Source organism: Miniopterus schreibersii, assembly GCF_964146895.1.
Source record: "Miniopterus schreibersii genome assembly, chromosome: 1".
Taxonomy (NCBI): Eukaryota; Metazoa; Chordata; class Mammalia; order Chiroptera; family Miniopteridae; genus Miniopterus; species Miniopterus schreibersii.
In genome coordinates, this window is record NC_138101.1 from 176,339,679 (window position 1) to 176,358,787 (window position 19,109).

Genomic DNA, 19,109 nt, shown 5'->3' on the forward strand with positions numbered 1-19,109 from the left:
AGGGTAGAAAAATTATTAGTGATAACATATTTTGTTTTTCAGTTAACATTTTAATTTTCAATATATGTAATAAACTAATAATTTCAACCAACTCATAACCCCTACAATTCTTTACATCCAATTCTCAAACTTCATTAATATTGCAATGATCCTATATGTAACAGTAACATTTGCAGTTTAAGCTCTCTTAGTTACTGATAGAGAACATTTAGCCTCACAGAAAAATATGAATAAAATTAGCTAACATGTGAGGCTCTTATGGTTATCATGAAAACTAAATTAATTCATCTTATTCAGATGCTAATATTTTGTGATTTATTTTATTTATTCTACTCCATCATAATTGATGATTAAGGATTGGCTAGAATAAATGAGAGCATTGCATTTTAAAATCTATTCATTTGACTTTTCTCTATTTCTCAAATTTTAGTTTTTGAGACAAATCGTTTTTGGATTATCTTTGAAGATTTTCAGTATTTGGAATTATTACCTGTTTCAGGAGCCACACACAAAAAATCACATACTTCTGACTTCGATAGCCACACTAGTTTTCTAAAGTTTCAATTTGCAAAGTCCGATTTATATGCAGAAAATTGATATCAAGCATTGACAAATGAGCTGTCTGCTACAAAAGTTTGTCTTTAAATTAGTATTATAGTCTCTTTTTGTATGTTTAGTGTTCAGTGGTGACTATCTTTTTCTCTCTTATAATTTATTCTTTAAGTTTCTGTACTTGCACTTGCAATTGGAACTGAAATGGTTAAGGAAAAATTTCTTTCATAAATAAATATAATAACAAAATTTCTTCTGTAGATGGAGAGACAGATATATGTGTGTGTGTGTGTGTGTGTGTATACACACACACACACACACACACACAGATCTATATCCTCTTATAAGCATCCATTTTTGTCCAACCCATTTATTTCCAGGCCTATTAAGGGAATACAGCTTTAAACTAGAAATTAGGAACTGTGGACATTGTTCCTTGATTTGTCACTAATATTCTATGTAACCTTGAAGAAGATACCTTATGTTGCTGGACTGGATGTAATTTTAAGCATTCTATAAATTTTTTTAAATGTAGAAAATGGTGTTCACTTTGTTAGTGAAAAGTTGCTGAAAGTCTTTACAGTTTCTGAAAGTTTTCAGAAAGCAGCATGAGGCACTAGACTATATTTTTATTGGAAACTACATAGTTTATCTTTGTAATCAAGATATTGTGATTCTCCATTTAAAATGGCAAACAGATTTGATATAAAGATGTTCTCTGAGGTCAAAGAAAATAGCACAAGAGAATAACTAGGTATTAGGAACTAACTCACTGTCTACCCAGAGGCCCTGTCTTGTAGAGGGTAGCCATTCTAATTAGTTTTCATTGTTTCTAAATTTGAGAATTCTGTTTGACAAAGAATGAGAATTGGTGATTATCTTTTGGGCATAAATTTAGTAAAAGAATTAGTAAAAACTATATTGAGTAAAACCAGAAGTTGACACAATTCTTATGTGCCAAGTTGCTTTTTATTCAAAATGAAAATTCAATTCTAAGTATTTTTTTAAGCAGTTTCCATATACTATCAGAGATTTCCTAAAAGGGATAAGAAAGACAATCTACAGTGTGCCATATTTAATTTTCTAGCATGGTCAGGTTTCTTTGCTTTCCAGGGGACTTTAACACTCAGGATTTGGCATCATGTGATACTTCTTTACTGTTCCTTAATACAAGCGGAAGCACCAGAGCTAACTTGACCTATGCTGGTCTGAATGGAGGCCATCATTCTGCACATGTGGGAAGTCCTCTGATCTGAAGCTTCTTTCCCCTTCTCCTCTCCTTTTTTTTCATCTTCCTCTTTAAACAAAATATTAGTTGTTGTTACAGCTCTGTTAAAAAGCAAAGGAATTTCTAGTTTATACCTCATCTGATAGAACACTTCGTGTTAAGAACCTTCTTTTTCTCATTTATGAAGTGATATAAAGCAAGGTTTTTAAATTGCAGCTCTTTTTGCCCCTGTCTTACCTAAGAGGAAAATTCAACTGAAATAAAGCTTTGAGGGAGCAACTATATCTGACATTGGTCTGGCATTAAAATTTTCTGTTTGGGCAGCACAATTGTTTAATTGGGAATCTCAGTGACAGCTGAACAACCTCAGTGCTTGGGTCAGCAAGCAGAGGAGCTTCATTCTGTCACCTATCAAGAATGATGCTTGTCAGGACTGATCTTTCCACTTGGGGAACACTTATGTTTCTAATCATTGATGTTTTCTGATATTACAGTGGAATAGACACTAAAACACGGAAAGAGACAAAGTTCTATGCATAGGTATATTTGTAATCCTTTGTTTTTCGTAAACCAAGTGCAAATGTAACACTACTACAGATTCTGCTTCATCAGAAACCCCCAAGGTAACTGAAAGTAAGTGCCCATTTCTTCATCTCAGGAATAGTGCCATAACAATGATTGAATTCTAGTGACCAGCCTATTTGCAGAGCATGTCATATGGCCTCTGGGTTAGTTAACTCCATGACCTCCTAAGAGGTACCTCAGAGTCAATTGATGTTTTTGCATGTATTACTTACTAATGCGTAGAAAAATTTTTAAGTTCACTTTTTCTTTATTCTGTCTTTTTTACCCATCTTCCCTCATTGTAGCAAATTAGACGGCCGGATGAAAGCAAAGGAGTTGCTAGTAGAGTTGGATCCCTCAAAGTAAATATGTTTCTAACGTTTTTTGGCAAGATTTTGTCTATAGCCTACACTTCTTCCTTTTTGGTGGGTGGTGGGAGGAAGGGGGCTTTTTCCATTTTTCACCATCCCATTTTTTTTATTTTAATATTTTTATTGGCTGTTGGGTCATATTTTTTGTTTGTTTCAGCTACACATAGAGCAACCAGCTGAAGGCAAGCTGCCAAATAACTAGCTTTGAATGGCACCACAAACAAGAAAAAGGGCAACTGCCTCATTCCAGGTGCCTATAATTTGGGGTTTTAGAGTAAACCGTTCCTCTGACTGATGTCACTTTGTGTTAATAAGTTCCTGTTACACAGAGAACTAATATTTATTTTCAGAATATTATCTCCCCTTTTTACATTTTTTGTAAAAAGTAATTAAATATTATTTTAGTGTTACTACCATTTGTAGTTTATTCCAGAAAAATTATTATGAATTAATAACATATATTTTATATATATATATAAAAATCTTAAGAATTAGAAAAGAAATTCATGTGATGCTAGTATAATGGGTTCACATATAGCTAACAGCATTTAAGCACTTTTAATCCCCTTTATTTTTTTAAGTTAAAAATTCATATAACAATCAACAGAAACAATATATATCTAATGTTTGCCCATTTGCGTATGTGATCTGCTAATATACCACTTAAATATATCTGATCTGATGGTCCCATTTGCTAGTTGTTAAATATCTTGTGTACTTAACATTTAATCACAATGAAAACATAAACAAGTTATCACTCTTAAGAAACACAGACATAGATAACAGTTACATTGATAACTTTTAATGCTGCCACCATAAATGCAAGATTAAAATTTGAGTTTTTAAAATATACAGAGGAATCGCCTCCCAAATTAACTACTTATTGTATCTCAGTCTCATTTGTTCTTACAACAGTAGTAACTGTTAAATTAATCAAAATAACAGATAATTCACTGCACTGGGATGTCCCAAAATTCAATTAACTGCCTTGAGGCCTAATATTAAGTCATTTCAAAATTTTACACACCTTCAATTTATTTCCATTTAATAATTTATGAAGCACTAATTTCTGCACTCTTTCCTCTCCTTGCCTCTTCTGCCTTCTTAATTTTACTTTTTTTGTGTCTGTTTGTTTATTTGTGTGTGTGCCACACATATGATTGCACATGGATGAAGGTGTGTCTGTATGTTTGTGTCCTTTATTCCAGATAAGCCATCCTCTCTGTTCTCTAACACTGCTATTTACTGGGTAGCATTTTTTAAATGTTGTTTCACTAAGGATAATCAGAGGGGATAGGAAGTGTTGATTAAATTCCTATTTCAAAAATGAGGCAGGTTAAAACTTTCAGTCAGAAATATATGAGTTTATGTATCCTGATTATATATCAGTAGCATTCCTCACTGTCTACTGTGAGGTATCATATTTTACCTTTGTCTTTAAGGAAAGGTAAATCCATAATTGTTTAAACTATGGATTATGACTCAGACTCAAGCAAAAAGATGCAGAGCAACATAACTTTTTAGAAATTACCGATAGTGAAATAAAGATCAAATGGCATCTATAACTGCAGCACCATCTGCTATAAACTGGATTGTGTGTGCGAGTGCGTGTGTGTTTAATTATCTCCGCGTTCAGCTTTTGGGTGTATAGAACTTCAAGTTATAATTGTATGTTTATTTTTTTAAGTGTATATACAATATGATTATGTATATACACACATTATGTATAAGAACAAAAGATACATTTTAGGGTCAGTCAGTTTACCTTACTGTGGATGCAGCCTTAAATCAAAAAATGTGTTTGGGAAAGAAAGGCAAATTTCATAATTTTTAAACATATTTACTTTATATTTCTACCAAATAGAAAAATTATAAGTGAGTCTCTAGGAGATTATAAGGATAGTTACAGTATTCATTTTCTCTAATGCTTTGGGGAGATAAGATGCAATAATTAAAATGTTGGCTTCCTAGTCACTGGTTTATTGAGCATGTATTCTTGTGTTACACAAAAATCTCTGATGTATTGAAATGTTTGCCAAAGGCAGTGAGAAATGTATAATGCTATGATCTTATTTTTAAAAGGAAAACTGAAAAGAGAACAAGTTGCTTTTTCAATTCATTTTCTGATGTTTACATGTAGCTCCATCGAAAGCTGGATGAGCTCAGAGATCACCTAGAAGGCAATGTGAAAGGATACTCTCTCAGAGTAAATGTACGATTTCACTTGGTGATTTTTTTTCCCCCTAAACTTCTGCTGACTGGTAATTCCAAATCTGATTGGTTTGTCCTCTCATCTCCATCTTTTTTACTTTCTGTCTCTTTTTCCCCTCTTTCCTAGCTGCAGCTTCATGCTCATGTTTATGCAATAAAGATTAAATTGGCAGAGCAGAGGACCCTTAAGCCACACTAACATTGAGGTTGATTTAAGAACATTCTGGCTTTGTTAAAAAATAAAAACTTTCTTTGCAAAATCTGTTTCTTATACAATTATATAATTTTCTGAGGATCTTTTCATGAGACTTCATTTGGAGCTTTTCTATTGACCATATCTTCTGCCCCTTGTTGGATGTGTCAGCAGGATTATAAATTATGGGCTGGATCCAAGTGATAGAGCCTTTATGTTTCAGTTTCAGTTGTGAAGGAAAATGATCGATGTTAGAGTGTTATCATAGGTATTCTGGCAAGTAGACTTTTTTTTCTGAATTAATAGACTTTTCTCAAGTCAGATTCTTTGGGATTAACTAAGATTTTTTTTGTTTAAAAATAAAAAAGTAAGCATCTTCACCAGGAACATCATCATGTAACATCTTACAAATACTTGAGATAAAGGTTAATTTACTCAAGATAACACTTTCAAGAAGAACAATACCGTATAGCCACTCAATACTGTATATATGTCATATAATCATAGGTAAAAATAGTATTTTTGTGACCAATAGTTCAGACTCAGAATGCTTGGCTCTTGTACTGAATGTATCTTCTCAGGATAAGTGGAAGTGAATCTCTAAGATGGTATATGAAATAAATATGGCAGAAGAAAAGCTAAATTATTGTAGTACAGTAAAACCTCAATATAACAGACTAATTCAGATGACAGGTGTCCAGTAAAGCCAAAAGTCCCTTATGTAATAAAGTTGGTTTTCTGAATGCTTATGTTAAAAAATTGACAAGTTATACCTGTTTTTACTTATGTAGACATATTTGTGTAATTTAAATTAAGCTTATATGAAAAGTTTAATTTCACAGAAAAGTTTTCTATTACTGTAATTTTAAATTTATACTGAATAGGTCTAGGAAATACTTGCATTCACCAGTCACCCAAGTAAACAAATGCATACAGCTGGGACATGGGAGTTAAAACTACTGCAGAAAGTGACCACAGGAGACAACAGAACCATTTACCTCTCACAGTGTGGTGTGATCACGTGCTAATCATTCTCTGAACATTGTTTACAAGCAGTGACTCTTGGATTAAATATGTACACTATAGTTATAGATATGTAATATTTATTTATGTCAGTGAAATTACTAGTGTAGGCTAAAATTTGTTTAAAATAACTGTGAATTAATAACAGAAAAATAACCTGTTGATTTAATTATAATCAAATCTTAGTTAAAAGCATTCTGGAATTAGCAGGGTGTTAATTTTCACATATGACATACAGACTAGAAACTCTATCTATTAAATCTGAAGTCTGTTAAATTGAGATCTGAAAAATCGAGGGTTTACTGTAAATAATTCTGGTTCTGTTTATCCCTGACTTTCCATTCTGAAAGCTTTTTAAAAAGTTCCTGTGAATCCTCACCCTGATTTACTTCTCCCAAGATTATTGCTATACATTTCATTCATATTGCTGTTATCATTTTGTTATAAAGGATAGAATGAAAAATAATAGTGATATGGCAATTCTCTGGTTTCTCAGCTTATTTTTGCTTATATACCATACGTAGTTATGTATATCTCTATATTAAATTTTTGATTACTGAAGTCCAAAGTTGTTCTTACTAATATCAGTAATTAAATTCTAATAGCTGAACAGAGAACAAAAGTATAACCAGTGTCTCATTTTTCTACTTTTTTCCTTTCAGCCAGTCCTTCTTTTCTATTCATATTCTTATGGAATTTAGAAGATCAGCCATAATCACCCTCAGAACCTATCCCGCTGTTTAAAAAATAAAAAAAGATTAACGTGAATTCAGCGTCTAAATAAGTTTAAACATAGCTGGGTATTATTCTAGAAATCACTAAAAATATTTTGATTATGTTAATAAATGTATTTAGTGTCGTACTCTTCCCTAACCAATCATGAAAGCTGATACTATTTTTCTTTCAATCAAACTAGAAAATTGAGACTGGCGCAGGTCAATTTGGTGGGGAGTTAGTGTTAAGTTAGGGTTAAATTAAAAGTGCTATACTTTGCAAATTAGTTTATCTCATGCCATTCTTCAATTTCTTTTTTTCAGCACCTATACTGCATAGTATAGTACATAATGACAAGTCTCAGTATCTTCATCTTTTGTTTCATTTCACAGGTCATACTTTGTTCTAATTACCTTTTTTCCTGAAAATAATGACTAGAGGTATATTATTCTAAGATTTCTGTTAACTAGAAAAGTATAGGAAAAAAACTATCAAAAGGCAAATTGTATCTTTTCTAGAGAACTCAGCTAAGAAAAGATGCAAATAAAATGCTTAGCAGAATGTTCTCCTTCACCTTTAATTCCTGTTACTTCAGAATGCCTTAAAATATGCCTGGTATATTAAAAAATGTTGCTTAGGAGTAGAATACAGTTATTCTCAGGACCATAGACTATATAAACAGATTTTGTTTCTAAAATGAGGTAAATTGGCAGATAGTGACCATTCAGTTTTACACAAATTTATTATAGGTGTTCACACACAAGAACAAATCTGTGAGTGCCTTTTTCATTCATGGAAACATTGCTAAATATTTCAATAAGAGAAAAGATTCAGAACCATGTTGCCACAGAAATATTTTATTAGTTGTAAAAGGTGAGATATCATCCAGAAGTTTGGGATAAGGACTTCCTTAAATATTGATGCTTCAATTAGTATCATCAACACACTATATTATTTTTTAGAGAGAAAATAACGTTGCATTCTTATTATGAATAATCAATGATGTAAAATATAATATTTTGTTAAAATGTAATTTTTCATTACTAAATTTTATTTATATACTTCTTTATCCTACATTTACTCCTCTATAGCACAAAGTAGGAAGTATTAGATTCTTGAATTCTAAATGAAGACTTTATTATCTTTTTCTGTACCTTATACAAAGCTGAAGTATTCTTAACCCCCAATGAGTTTTTAGTAATTTTAATAAAGAGAAAATTATCATTTTGTACCTAAGCAGAGTTTGCCTAATTTAATGAATGCAAAAATTACTGCAAATTCTTAGACTGATTATGTGTTGAGAATAATGGCAGGAATAAAACCACATAAAGAAAAAATAATAATTTTCCATTTGGTCAAATGCATGAATCTACTAAGAATATTAAAAGTAATGCACAAGATCGAAGGATAGTGCAGACAGTGCTGAAAATTGGAAAACATAGGATAAGAAAAGGCAAACTAACACTGTGTAAAACTGAAGTTAATTCATTTAAAAAAATGGGTTCCTGGAGAGCTTGAATATTAAAATATTTAGAAGAAAAGTTAGATGAATGCTCATGAAATAAAGACAAGCAGAAAGGAAAGCAAGAGGAGGAGTAAAAATACCTCAAAGCAACAAATTTTGTATTTTCATTCAGTTTATGTAATATGATAGTAAATTTCTGTTCAGCTACAAATATACAGATAACCAAATATGTTACTTTTAAGGCTCTTACAAACAGTAAAAGGGAGGATGACTTATGAAGACAGATTTGCCCAACCAGGCATGGCTCAGCAGTTGAGCGTCGACCTAGGATCCAGGTGATCGGGGTTCGACTCCAGGTCAGGGCCCATGCCCGGGTTGTGGGCTCGATCCCCAATCGGGGGCACTCAGGAGGCAGCTGATCAATGAATCTCTCATCATTGATGTTTCTATCTCGCCCTCTCCCTCTCCTTCCCTCTCTCTGAAATCAATAAAGATATATTTTAAAAATAAATAAATAAATATGAAGACAGATTATTGGCACAAAGTGAACTTAAAAAGAAAAGTGATGAAGTAGAAGGAATGTAATAATTTTAAGTACTTGTTATGTGAGCACAAATAAAAAGATGCAATTCTTTGACGTAAAAAAAGTTAAGGGAAGAATTATCACCTAAAATAAAATGACATGTATTTTAATAAGTTTAAGAAAAATATCTGAATCATGTCAGAAAGTAATGTCTTTTGCATAATGATTTTTAATTAACAATATCCTGAATGCCAAAATAAGACTGGTATGAAGTAGGGCTAATATAAATAATGAATTCGATGGTTGTGGTTTTATAGATCTTTTAAGATCAGTATTTTCAGCCTTAGTTCTGAGTTACCTCTTATATTTTTTAATTATCTTTGTTTTGGGGGTTTTTTTGCGCTTTTATATTCATCAAATGAATGCTATAACTCAGGAGTCAGCAAACCACAGCCCTTGGGCCAAATCCTGTTTCTGTTTTGTAGGCCCACAAGCTAGGGATGATTTTTGCATTTTTAAATGATGGGCGGAATCAAAAGAACATCATTTTATGATATATGAAAATTATATGAAATTCAAATTTCAGTGTCCAAAAAAAGAGTTTTATCAAAACACAGCCACACTCACTTATTTGCATATAATCTGTGTTTTTTTGCACTACAACAGCAGAGCTAAACAGTTGCAGCAAAGACCATATGGCATACAAAACCTAAAATATTTACTATCTGAACATTTGCAGAAAACATTTGACAAGAACTGCTCTAACTGGTTAGTGTGTCAAGATGATGTTGAAAAGAAAGATGACATTGACAAAGAAATTATTATAATAGAGTCTGTATGAAATTATCTTCATTTTAAAGCTTCGGAAAAGGAGATATGCTCATTTTTCTAAGAGATGGTTTCAGATTATTCTGCATGGAAGCATGTGTTGAAAAGATTTGATCCTCTGAAATCTACCTTTACATTTTTATTTGTCCTTTTTACATGTTCTTGTTTTTCCTAACTACTCTCTCTTTACATGGCGCGCGCACACACACACACACACACACACACACGAAGTAAAACTTACTATGGAATTAACATTAAACCCTTCAAATATAGACCTATCATATGGAAAAAGTATAGATTATAAATTCTTCTTCTTTGGGGGACCCCTTAATATATGAAGATAAATTCCATTCCTACTCTCTTAAGCTGTTTTAAAAAATGTGTTTTTAAAGTATTTTTTCAGTATGCATTGCATTTCTTTTGTTTATTTCATTACCTCTTACTAATTTCCCCTGAAAACCATGATCACCTTTTAATTTCTACTGAATTTCCTATTTAACCTCACCTAAAATCATACCTTCTGTAAGAAATTTTATACAAATGGGAAAGACACCCTGACAGGAACAAGTAATATATATCTTATTATACAGCACTTAAAAATCTAAAAGGCATCTGCATTGGATTAGCCAACTTTTTTTGAGGTGAAAAACAGCTGGAACATTAATCCTTAGATAAATAGTCAGTAGCTTTTAAATGAGTAAACATCAGTTTGTGTACTCTACTTTCTTTAGGCAAATGTCTGTGTCTTTTGGTTTTTGTGTATAGAACATTATTTGATTCTTTTAAAGTCTTCCTTTTCTTTACATTTTGGCATTTACTCATATTAATAGCATGCATTTAACTTATAATAATTATGTAACATTCTGAGTCCCTTGGTAGATGATATCATAAATATGACTGGACTACAATAATGATAAAGATGGCAGGAAATCAATTTCAGGGTCATCTCTTTGGAAAACAGGCTAATTTTGCTACCTTTCACTTTGTTAGAATTTTCTTAACAGGTAAAGTTAATTAATACAATTCTGAGGTTTCAGTTCTACTAAGAAATAACAAAAATGTATCTTGTGCTTTGAACTAAAAATTTCTCATCTAATACTTATAAAATCACCTTCAATAGCCTCCGACATCATTTGGAGTGAAAATAACATGTCTGTGAGGTGTTTAATGCTTACTGCAAAATTGCCCTTCTCAGAACTTTTATACAAAAATAAGGCATACTAATAAAAGATCGCCTTGACAAGTAAATTTCCCTTGTAATAGAAAATGGAGAGCTGAGAGGGGAAAAAAAGACAAGACTGAAACTGTTTTCAAAGATAAAGTCTTTTTAGTTTTATGGGTATGGTTATAGAAACAGAACAAACGTGCAGAGCAAGGTTTTCTTAGAACTGGCATCTTGCTAAAGAAAATCATATGTGTATTTGTTTGGAAAAAAAGGTATAATTTGTTTTTTATTGAATTTACTGGGGTGACATTGGTTAATAAAATTATATAGGTTTCAGGTGTACATTTTTGTAATACATCATCTCTATATTGTATTGTGTGTTTACCACCCCAGGGTAATTAGCTTCCTAATATGTATAGAATTGACCATATTTTAGAAACTACCTCAAAGTAACCCATTAAGTGGCAGTCATACATTTTATCACAAATCTTTGTAATGGTAAGTGTAAATAAAATCTTCTGAATATTATTTCACACAGTATAGGGGTTTTTTTGTGTGTGGTTTTTAAAAAAATATATATGTCTTAATTGATTTCAGAGAGAGGAAGGAAGAGAGAGAAAGAAACATCAATGATGAGTCATTGATCATCTGCCTCCTGCACACCACCTGCTGGGGATTGAGCCCAAAATTCGGGCATGTGCCCTGACTGGGAATCGAACCTCAATCTCCTGGATCCTAGGTCAATGCTCAACTGCTGAGCCACGCCAACAGGGCCAGTTCAGTTTTTTTTAAGGCTAGAAGAAAAGAGTTTGTATATTCATTAACTCAGTAAACACTTATTGAGTGCCTACTACATTTAGCTGTGCTAGGTTCTGGAATACAGTGAAAGAACAAATTAAATAATAAGGGCATTTGATTCCTTCATTTTGACATTTTCTATATCTTCGTTTTCCCACCCTAACTTTGTATTTTGGAACTTCATGAAGAATTTGGTAACTAGAGAATGCATGCTTAGGAATTGACCTCACATGGCACTGTGACAAACTAATAGAAGCCACAGAATTGAACATGGCAGTGTGGCAAACTAGAAAGAAAAAACAGGCCACAATTCAAAGTTATGAAGATTAAACATAGTTTTAAATATAGTTCTTTTTAAAAAATCAATGAAACATTCTGATAAAAAATTGGTCTGGAGAAGATTTTGTTTCAGTTTTTAATATCTTTCTTGGTGTTGCTGTTGGCATATATATAGAAAGTGGGGTGGGGGAGATTCAGTAATACTGAGAATGGAATAGTAGAAATAGGAAATCAGAATTAGAATACTGAGCTGGCTTCAGTGCCCTCTCTAAAGAATAATAGGGAGATGTACAGTAGAGTCATCCTGGAAATAATTTCACATGTACTTTGCTAGTATTAAGCCAGTAAAGATCAGTGTGGTACCATAGGAAAAAGCGCTTCCTATTAACCTTAAATGGGCATCTTTTCAGCAAGATTATACCAGATTCTGAACAGAGGGAGTCATCTTCGTCATGGATTTTTTTTTTTATATAAGCTGGGTATTTTTTTTTATCACAAGGTTCTCCTCAAATAGCTTGAACCTTGAGATTTCAAACTCAAGTGTCTTCTTATAAGGCTGTTTTATTATCTGGCAGATGTGTTGGTGATGGAGCCATCTAAACTTATGAGACCCTTATTATGCTCTCATTTCCTCCTTAACAGTGTTTTCTTTTCCCCACTGCAAAACCAGGCTCGGCTTCCCTCGTGCTCATCTACCTATAGTGTATCTGAGGTATACTTTGCACGTGTTTTATTACATGGTCAACAACATGCTCACCCTCACCATTTTCCTTATTTTATTTTCCTTTTGCCTTAATTTATTTTGCCTTGCACTTTGCATTTGGCTGAAAGGGGAGAAGTTAGCTGTTTTGGGGGAAATTTCTATATTTTTATACTGCACTGTTTCTGAGTAACTTTTTCTGGCAATCACTGTATCACATTGAAATGGTTAAAGCCCAAATAGCCCCTCTGATTATTACCACCACCTTAATTATATAAAGATTCCTTTGAACCAAATAATTTGTTATTAAACTCATATTGGCTGAAGACAGATTCTAGTTTGAAGACCTGTGTAGGTCTGTCTCTGGTAGCTGAAGATTTACATTACATTAGTGACAACTCTGTCCCATTAACCATAGAATCAGGAAAACATCCAAAGCTGATTAGTAAATGAAAAGTTAATATGATTCCTCTATTTTTATGTAAAACAGAAGATTCACTCCCTTTAAAAATACTAATTAGGTTACTCAGGATTCTCGTATTTTTATAAAGTTTTTATGAGCTTATCTTCATGAGATTCATGGTCTTTTAACAAAATATTTTTACATGAAATTTGACCTTTATGCTCTTTGCCTTTTTAGGGGTTTCATTTCTTATTCTTACTGTGTTAAACCACATCATAAATGGGTTTTCTGTTTTTATAAGCCAGATTTATTAAAATATTAATATACTTTGAATATTCTTTCCAAAACAGGGGCACTGTTGAGTAGCTAAAAGGAAAGAATATATGCACCTCAAAATATGACTAGTAAATAAAAGAACTTTAATAGCCTATGAATTTTAAGATCTTAATTTGTTACTTTAGAGACATAACATTTCTACACATATTACCTGTGCATGCCACTATAGCTATAGCCACCATGTACAGGCCAGTGTTGTCAGCTTAATTCTGACCACAGAAATATTATCTCATAATATTATGCAAAAAATAAATTAAAAATAAAAACCAGAAAGATGGCACTATCTAAAATACCAGGTAGTATATGCAGACCACCAGCAGATTATCATCTTTTGACTTTAAAATTTAAGAAAAAACCTTGAAGGAATAGCCTGAGTAAACCCATAGCCTCACAAAGTTTAATTTATTGAGTTGGTAGAATTACAGCCATCTTCTATAATTTTTTTCTTTTGCAAGTTGCAACTGGTACAGATTTTTTTCTCTTAAAACTGATTTTTTGGATAATTTCTTTTTGAAATATATATATTTGTAGGGGAAAGCAAAGTAATGAAAGACATGAATTTCTTGTGATATAAGCAAAGACTTTTTAAAGAAAAGATTGATATTATCTCATCACATTTTTCATAGGTCTTAATTTCCCAGAATTATGATTCCCAGTGTAAAAAAATATATAACCCATTTCTTTCTGCCACTTCATCCAGGCAATTCTCCATTTCCCATGAGAGTGTATAAGAAGTCTACCATTGGCATCATCTCCAATCACAGCCTACAACATCCATCAGGGTATTACTTTCTCTGTGATAGCATGTGTGCAGGAGGGCTCTGAGGTTGGAATGTGGAACTGGCTCCAGGGGGATGGAATTATGTATACTGTGGCATTTGCTCCATAGAACTCAGCTCTTAAATGAACTCTGGCTTTATCTGGGTTTGTTTCTTTCATTGTGACACATGAGCATTATTTATTTGTCATGAAGTGTGTTTCTCTTTTTGTCACTTGTGGTAAGGTTTCTATATTTCACTCAACGCCACGTATTTGTGGACTCCATAGGTGGTATTATCTTTATGATGTTATAAAGACCAATACCATGAAGAACTTCTTAGGGAACCTAATATTTGTGGTAATCATCTGGACAGAAATAAACTTTTATAATTGTTTTCTATTTCATCTGAAATTGGTAAATGATTGTTTCACAAAATGTTAGACTATAAACCTTAATTATTAGAACTTCAGAGAATGTCCTCATGTTTTTCATATGAAAGCCTCTTGATGGAACTATTGGTAAAGTGCTTTCTGTATTTTATAGCATCACTATGGAGGTAGCCAAACTTTCGTGGCTCAGTCTCTTCTTTCCCTCACATTTACATCATCTTCACTTACCTCCACTACTATAGAAATAAATTCTCCAACCCCTGATGCTTTACCAATTGCATGTCACTATCTTCTGTGACATTCATAAGACCAAAAAATAATAAGCCTTGTTCAAAAATAAATCCATCCATGAGTTGTACAGGAACAAGATAATTTCTAAACTTACCTAGATAATACTGCTCAGCAAATGTTACTCCATGTAATTGATGGCTCCTTTGTAAAAAATACAGTTCTCTTACTATGTGTCAGGCTCTGTGTTTGACATCTCATTTATTTTACCTTAATTAATCTTCACTACAGCTCTTTTGGAAAAGATGTCATTGTCATCCTCATTTTACAGATGAGTAAGCTTAGGCTCAAAGAGGTTAGATATCTTGCCCAAAGTCATAAAAGCTGCTAAGTGAGTAGCAGATTTTTTTTTTTTTTTAAATACTATGGTTTTTACTATTCAGGAGCTATTAAAAGTCATCCACTCTCCGAATGTCATGCAGTAGTCTTATGTCTTCACAGTACATATTTACCTGGTTTAGGTTGATTATATAGTTTGGGGTATTATTATAAGAGAGGATATGAATAGAGCTATAAGATAGAAAACTTTCATTCAAGGAAATGTTAGACATCCCTTTGTGTAATTCTTCTTATTTTTTGTACTTAATTGTTCAACATATATTTATTGAGCACCTACTATGCCTTATTTAAATATAATCTGCTAGCTATTTCTTGACCTATGGAATTGGCTTCAATTTAGAATGCATAAAAATATCATGAATATGAGATTAGTGTCTCAGGTTGTGCACTATTGTTCATCCCTCAAGCCACATGAAAAAAAGGGAAGAACTCACTTTCCAAATTTCTAACTAACCTTCAACTTTGTTCCAGCAGTGTTTCAGCAGTGTTTATTTTTTAAAATACTTTGAAAAAAATTGCTTCAGAATTTTCTTAGCTTAAACAAAAGCCAGAATTAGTACCATCTTCTGGTAGAAATAGTGATTTTTTTCTGATATGCAGGGCTAGGCAAAAGTAGGTTTATAGTTATGAGTACATGAAACAGCTTATTCTTTTATTATTATTAATTATTGATTATTTATTTGTATTACAACTGTAAACCTACTTTTGCCCATCCCTGTATTTGCATAGTGGGAATAGACACTATATATAAATCTTTAATGATTTGTAACAGTGTCTAGACCAAAAAAATTAATAAACATTAGACTCTTTAAAACCTATCTTTAATGTCTTAGATTTCCCACTAGCAAGGTTGATTTAAGTAATTCCAATTTTAAAGCTAAACTGACTTTTCCTGTTGAGTGGACAAAGACCGAAACTTGATTATATTTTTATTGAGTGCTTAAGAACTTAGCTACCTAAAGAAAAGGTGGCATTTTTAAGTTGTAACATGCAAAACAGTTGCCCTTTGAACTCTTAAAACACATTTAGAACACCAATTCCGATCTAACTATATCTCAACTGACTTACAGTTTGGAGCTTCTGCAAATGGGAATTTCATTTGAATTGCATATAGATCTATGTATTCAAGGAAGGAAGGGAGGAAGGAAAGAAGGAAGGGAAGGAAGAAAAACTGGACTTTAAACACTGTAGCATTTCCTGTCTAAAAAGAAAAGATACAGTCGTTTTTAAAGCAGAACCAAAAACTGTTTAAACTAGAAGAAACTGTAATAAAATAGTCATAAAATGAATATTCTACACTGTCAGATAATCACCTAAGATTTTCTATTATGTAAAATCTCACTTAGAAACTCTTTAATAATTGATTATTTATTTCAATATTTTTCCATAATGTTCCACTCTTTCCTTTTACTTTATGTGTACTATTTTCATGCTGTTTGTATATAATATATGGGAATTTGGAGATAGTTTTTTAAAATCTGTTAGAAATAGTATCTTTTTAAAATACTACAACTGCTACTAGCAAAGTTTTTTGGCTTCTGTCTCACTTCTAAATTTTTAAAAATAAAGTGGAGTATATAAATTGTTTGGGTCAAAATAAGATAATTAAATACATTCCTAAAATCCAAATAAGTCACCAGATATTGATATAATATATATATATATATATATTATATCAATGTTTCTTCTCCTTCATGGAAATAGGAATGAAGAAAGTCTATAAAACACTTATATGGAAATCCAGCTTTATATAAATGCAGATTAGCTTATCATCATGATGTTATCATTTTACAAATGAAATAGATTAATTAGAAATCTAGTTAGAGCCCAAATAAATGTTGGCACATTATGGTATGCATGAAAATGACATACATTGCTTGCATTCATACTTATAGTTCCAGCTGCTCTTTGAATGTCTTTTTATGATGTCAAACTCAGTATATCTGACTCTGCTGTGTAATTCACTTCCCTTTATCATGTTCTTAAAGTTTCTTAGGTCATGTTCTTAAAGTTTCCCAGCATAGAAATCTTTGATTTTTTTCACTCTTCTTTATATTTCATCTCTGGCAATGTGTCATTAAATTTTGTCATTTTTGTTATTTCTTCCTTTGAATTACCTCCTTTTAATTCTTAGTTCTAATACATACAACGAACTTTGCAGTCAGATCTACTTTCAAACCCTGGCAGTAAGATAAGTAATAAACTTGGCATGTCTTCTCTTATAGGAGGCACTCAAAATATATTTGGGAAATGGTGAGTGCTCAAACAAATAAATCAGTCAACCTTTCTAAAGTTTATAAAGTTTCCACATCTGGGTTTCAGGGAGAATTGATAGCTAATTTATGTAAAATCTAATAGAGTACCTGGGTCATAGTAAGCATTAAAGATACATGTTTCTATTTTTTTCTCTAACTTGTATGTTTAAAGCCCTAATAACCTCAGATGGATTACAAGAGTAGCTAAATAATTAGATTCCCTTTGTATAGTCCTTCTTTTGTCTTCTGTGAGATTAATCTTCCCAAGGCTACTTTAATTCCTTTCAGGTCTCCAATCAAAAAATCTATAATAGCCTACCTCTGAGCTGTTGTATCAAGAGTAAATTTCTCTCTGTCAAAGTCCTTCATAGTCCGACCAGCCATTATTTATCCAACATTATTTTCTAGTGACCAGCTCCTCCCAGTTTGCCCAGGGCTTTCCTGATTTTAGCACTGAAAGTACCATATCCTGGAACTGTCCCAGTTTTAAAACTGAAAGCTCCACATCCCAGGAACCCCCTCATCCCAGGCAAACAAGGACAATTGACCACTTATTCCTGATCATATACCTACGACTCCAGTCGGGGTGAACCTTCTTGTCATATTATGCTTCTTTTTTATTGGCCATTATCTGTGCTGTGTCTTCCCAAAGTGCCCTGCTCTACTTCATAGCTCCAGCCCATCTTCTTCCAGAAAACCTCCTCTCCCAACTCCCGTTCACCCTAATCATCCTCACAAGGGAATTTCAGTTGTGCTTCAAGACAGTATCATCCAATATTGCTTTCCCTCCTGCCAATTTGACTTTTTTTTACTGTTGCTTACATGTTGGTGATCAACTTGATTCACTCCCAGATTCTCTGTTTCATTTCTCACTATATATCTGCTGTGTCCAATATAATAACCAGTAGCCACATGTAGCCTTTAAATTTAAATTCATTAAAATTAAATAAAATTTAGCCCGGCCAGGCGTGGCTCAGCGGTTGAGCATTCGACCTAGGATCCAGGTGATCGGGGTTCGATTCCCTGTCAGGGCACATGCCCGGGTTGCGGGCTGCAGCCGACCAATGACTCTCTCATCATTGATATTTCTATCTCTCTCTCTCCCTCTCCTTTCCTCTCTCTGAGATCAATAAAGATATTTTTTTTTTAAAAAAATTAAATGAAATTTAAAATATAGTTTCTCAGTTGCAACAGCCACATTTCAAGTTCTTAATAATCACATGTGACTAGTGGCTCCCTATTACAAAGTATAGATATAAAACATTTTCATCATCACAAAAGTTCTATTGGACAGTGATGCTCTATATACTTCTGGGTTGATCCCATAATCTGCCTTTGTTATTATTACAATCGTCATCGTCCATCATCATCGTTCTATTTATATAGTAATTACTTTGGTCAGGGATCATTCTAGGAATATCATATATATTACCATCATATTATTACATAGTAAGTACCTTGGCATCAGTTCCTATCTTTAGCTCACATCTCTCTCCAAAGTTATAAGCACCTTGAACATAACTCGGCTTCAAAATTTGTTCCTTCATTCACTATTACAATATATTACACTACCCAGTTATTCATATAGGAAGCTATATGAATATAGCTCAAGTAGTTATATCCCTCGTGACCTAAGTCAGATTTTGCCTCTTTCCTATCTCTAGAATCAATGCCCTTCTTTCCAGAACTACCTTCAGTGATGTAGTTGGTTTTCTCACTTGGATT

At 32.6% G+C, this 19,109-nt stretch overlaps 1 protein-coding gene across 6 annotated transcripts in view; it reads left to right on the forward strand.

Moving 5' to 3' along the window:
- GPHN (gephyrin) overlaps window positions 1–19,109 on the forward strand; it is a 352,065-nt gene that overhangs the window by 206,737 nt on the left and 126,219 nt on the right. For 2 of the 6 annotated variants that reach the window (XM_081136828.1, XM_081136830.1), the window contains 2 exons: window positions 2,650–2,706; window positions 4,856–4,927. The exons of 2 other annotated variants lie outside the window; for them this stretch is intronic. In XM_081136828.1, coding sequence (XP_080992954.1) covers window positions 2,650–2,706; window positions 4,856–4,927 — 129 coding nt within the window. The remainder of the gene's footprint in view (window positions 1–2,649; window positions 2,707–4,855; window positions 4,928–19,109) is intronic. 2 more of the 6 variants (XM_081136829.1, XM_081136832.1) reach the window with 1 other exon arrangement.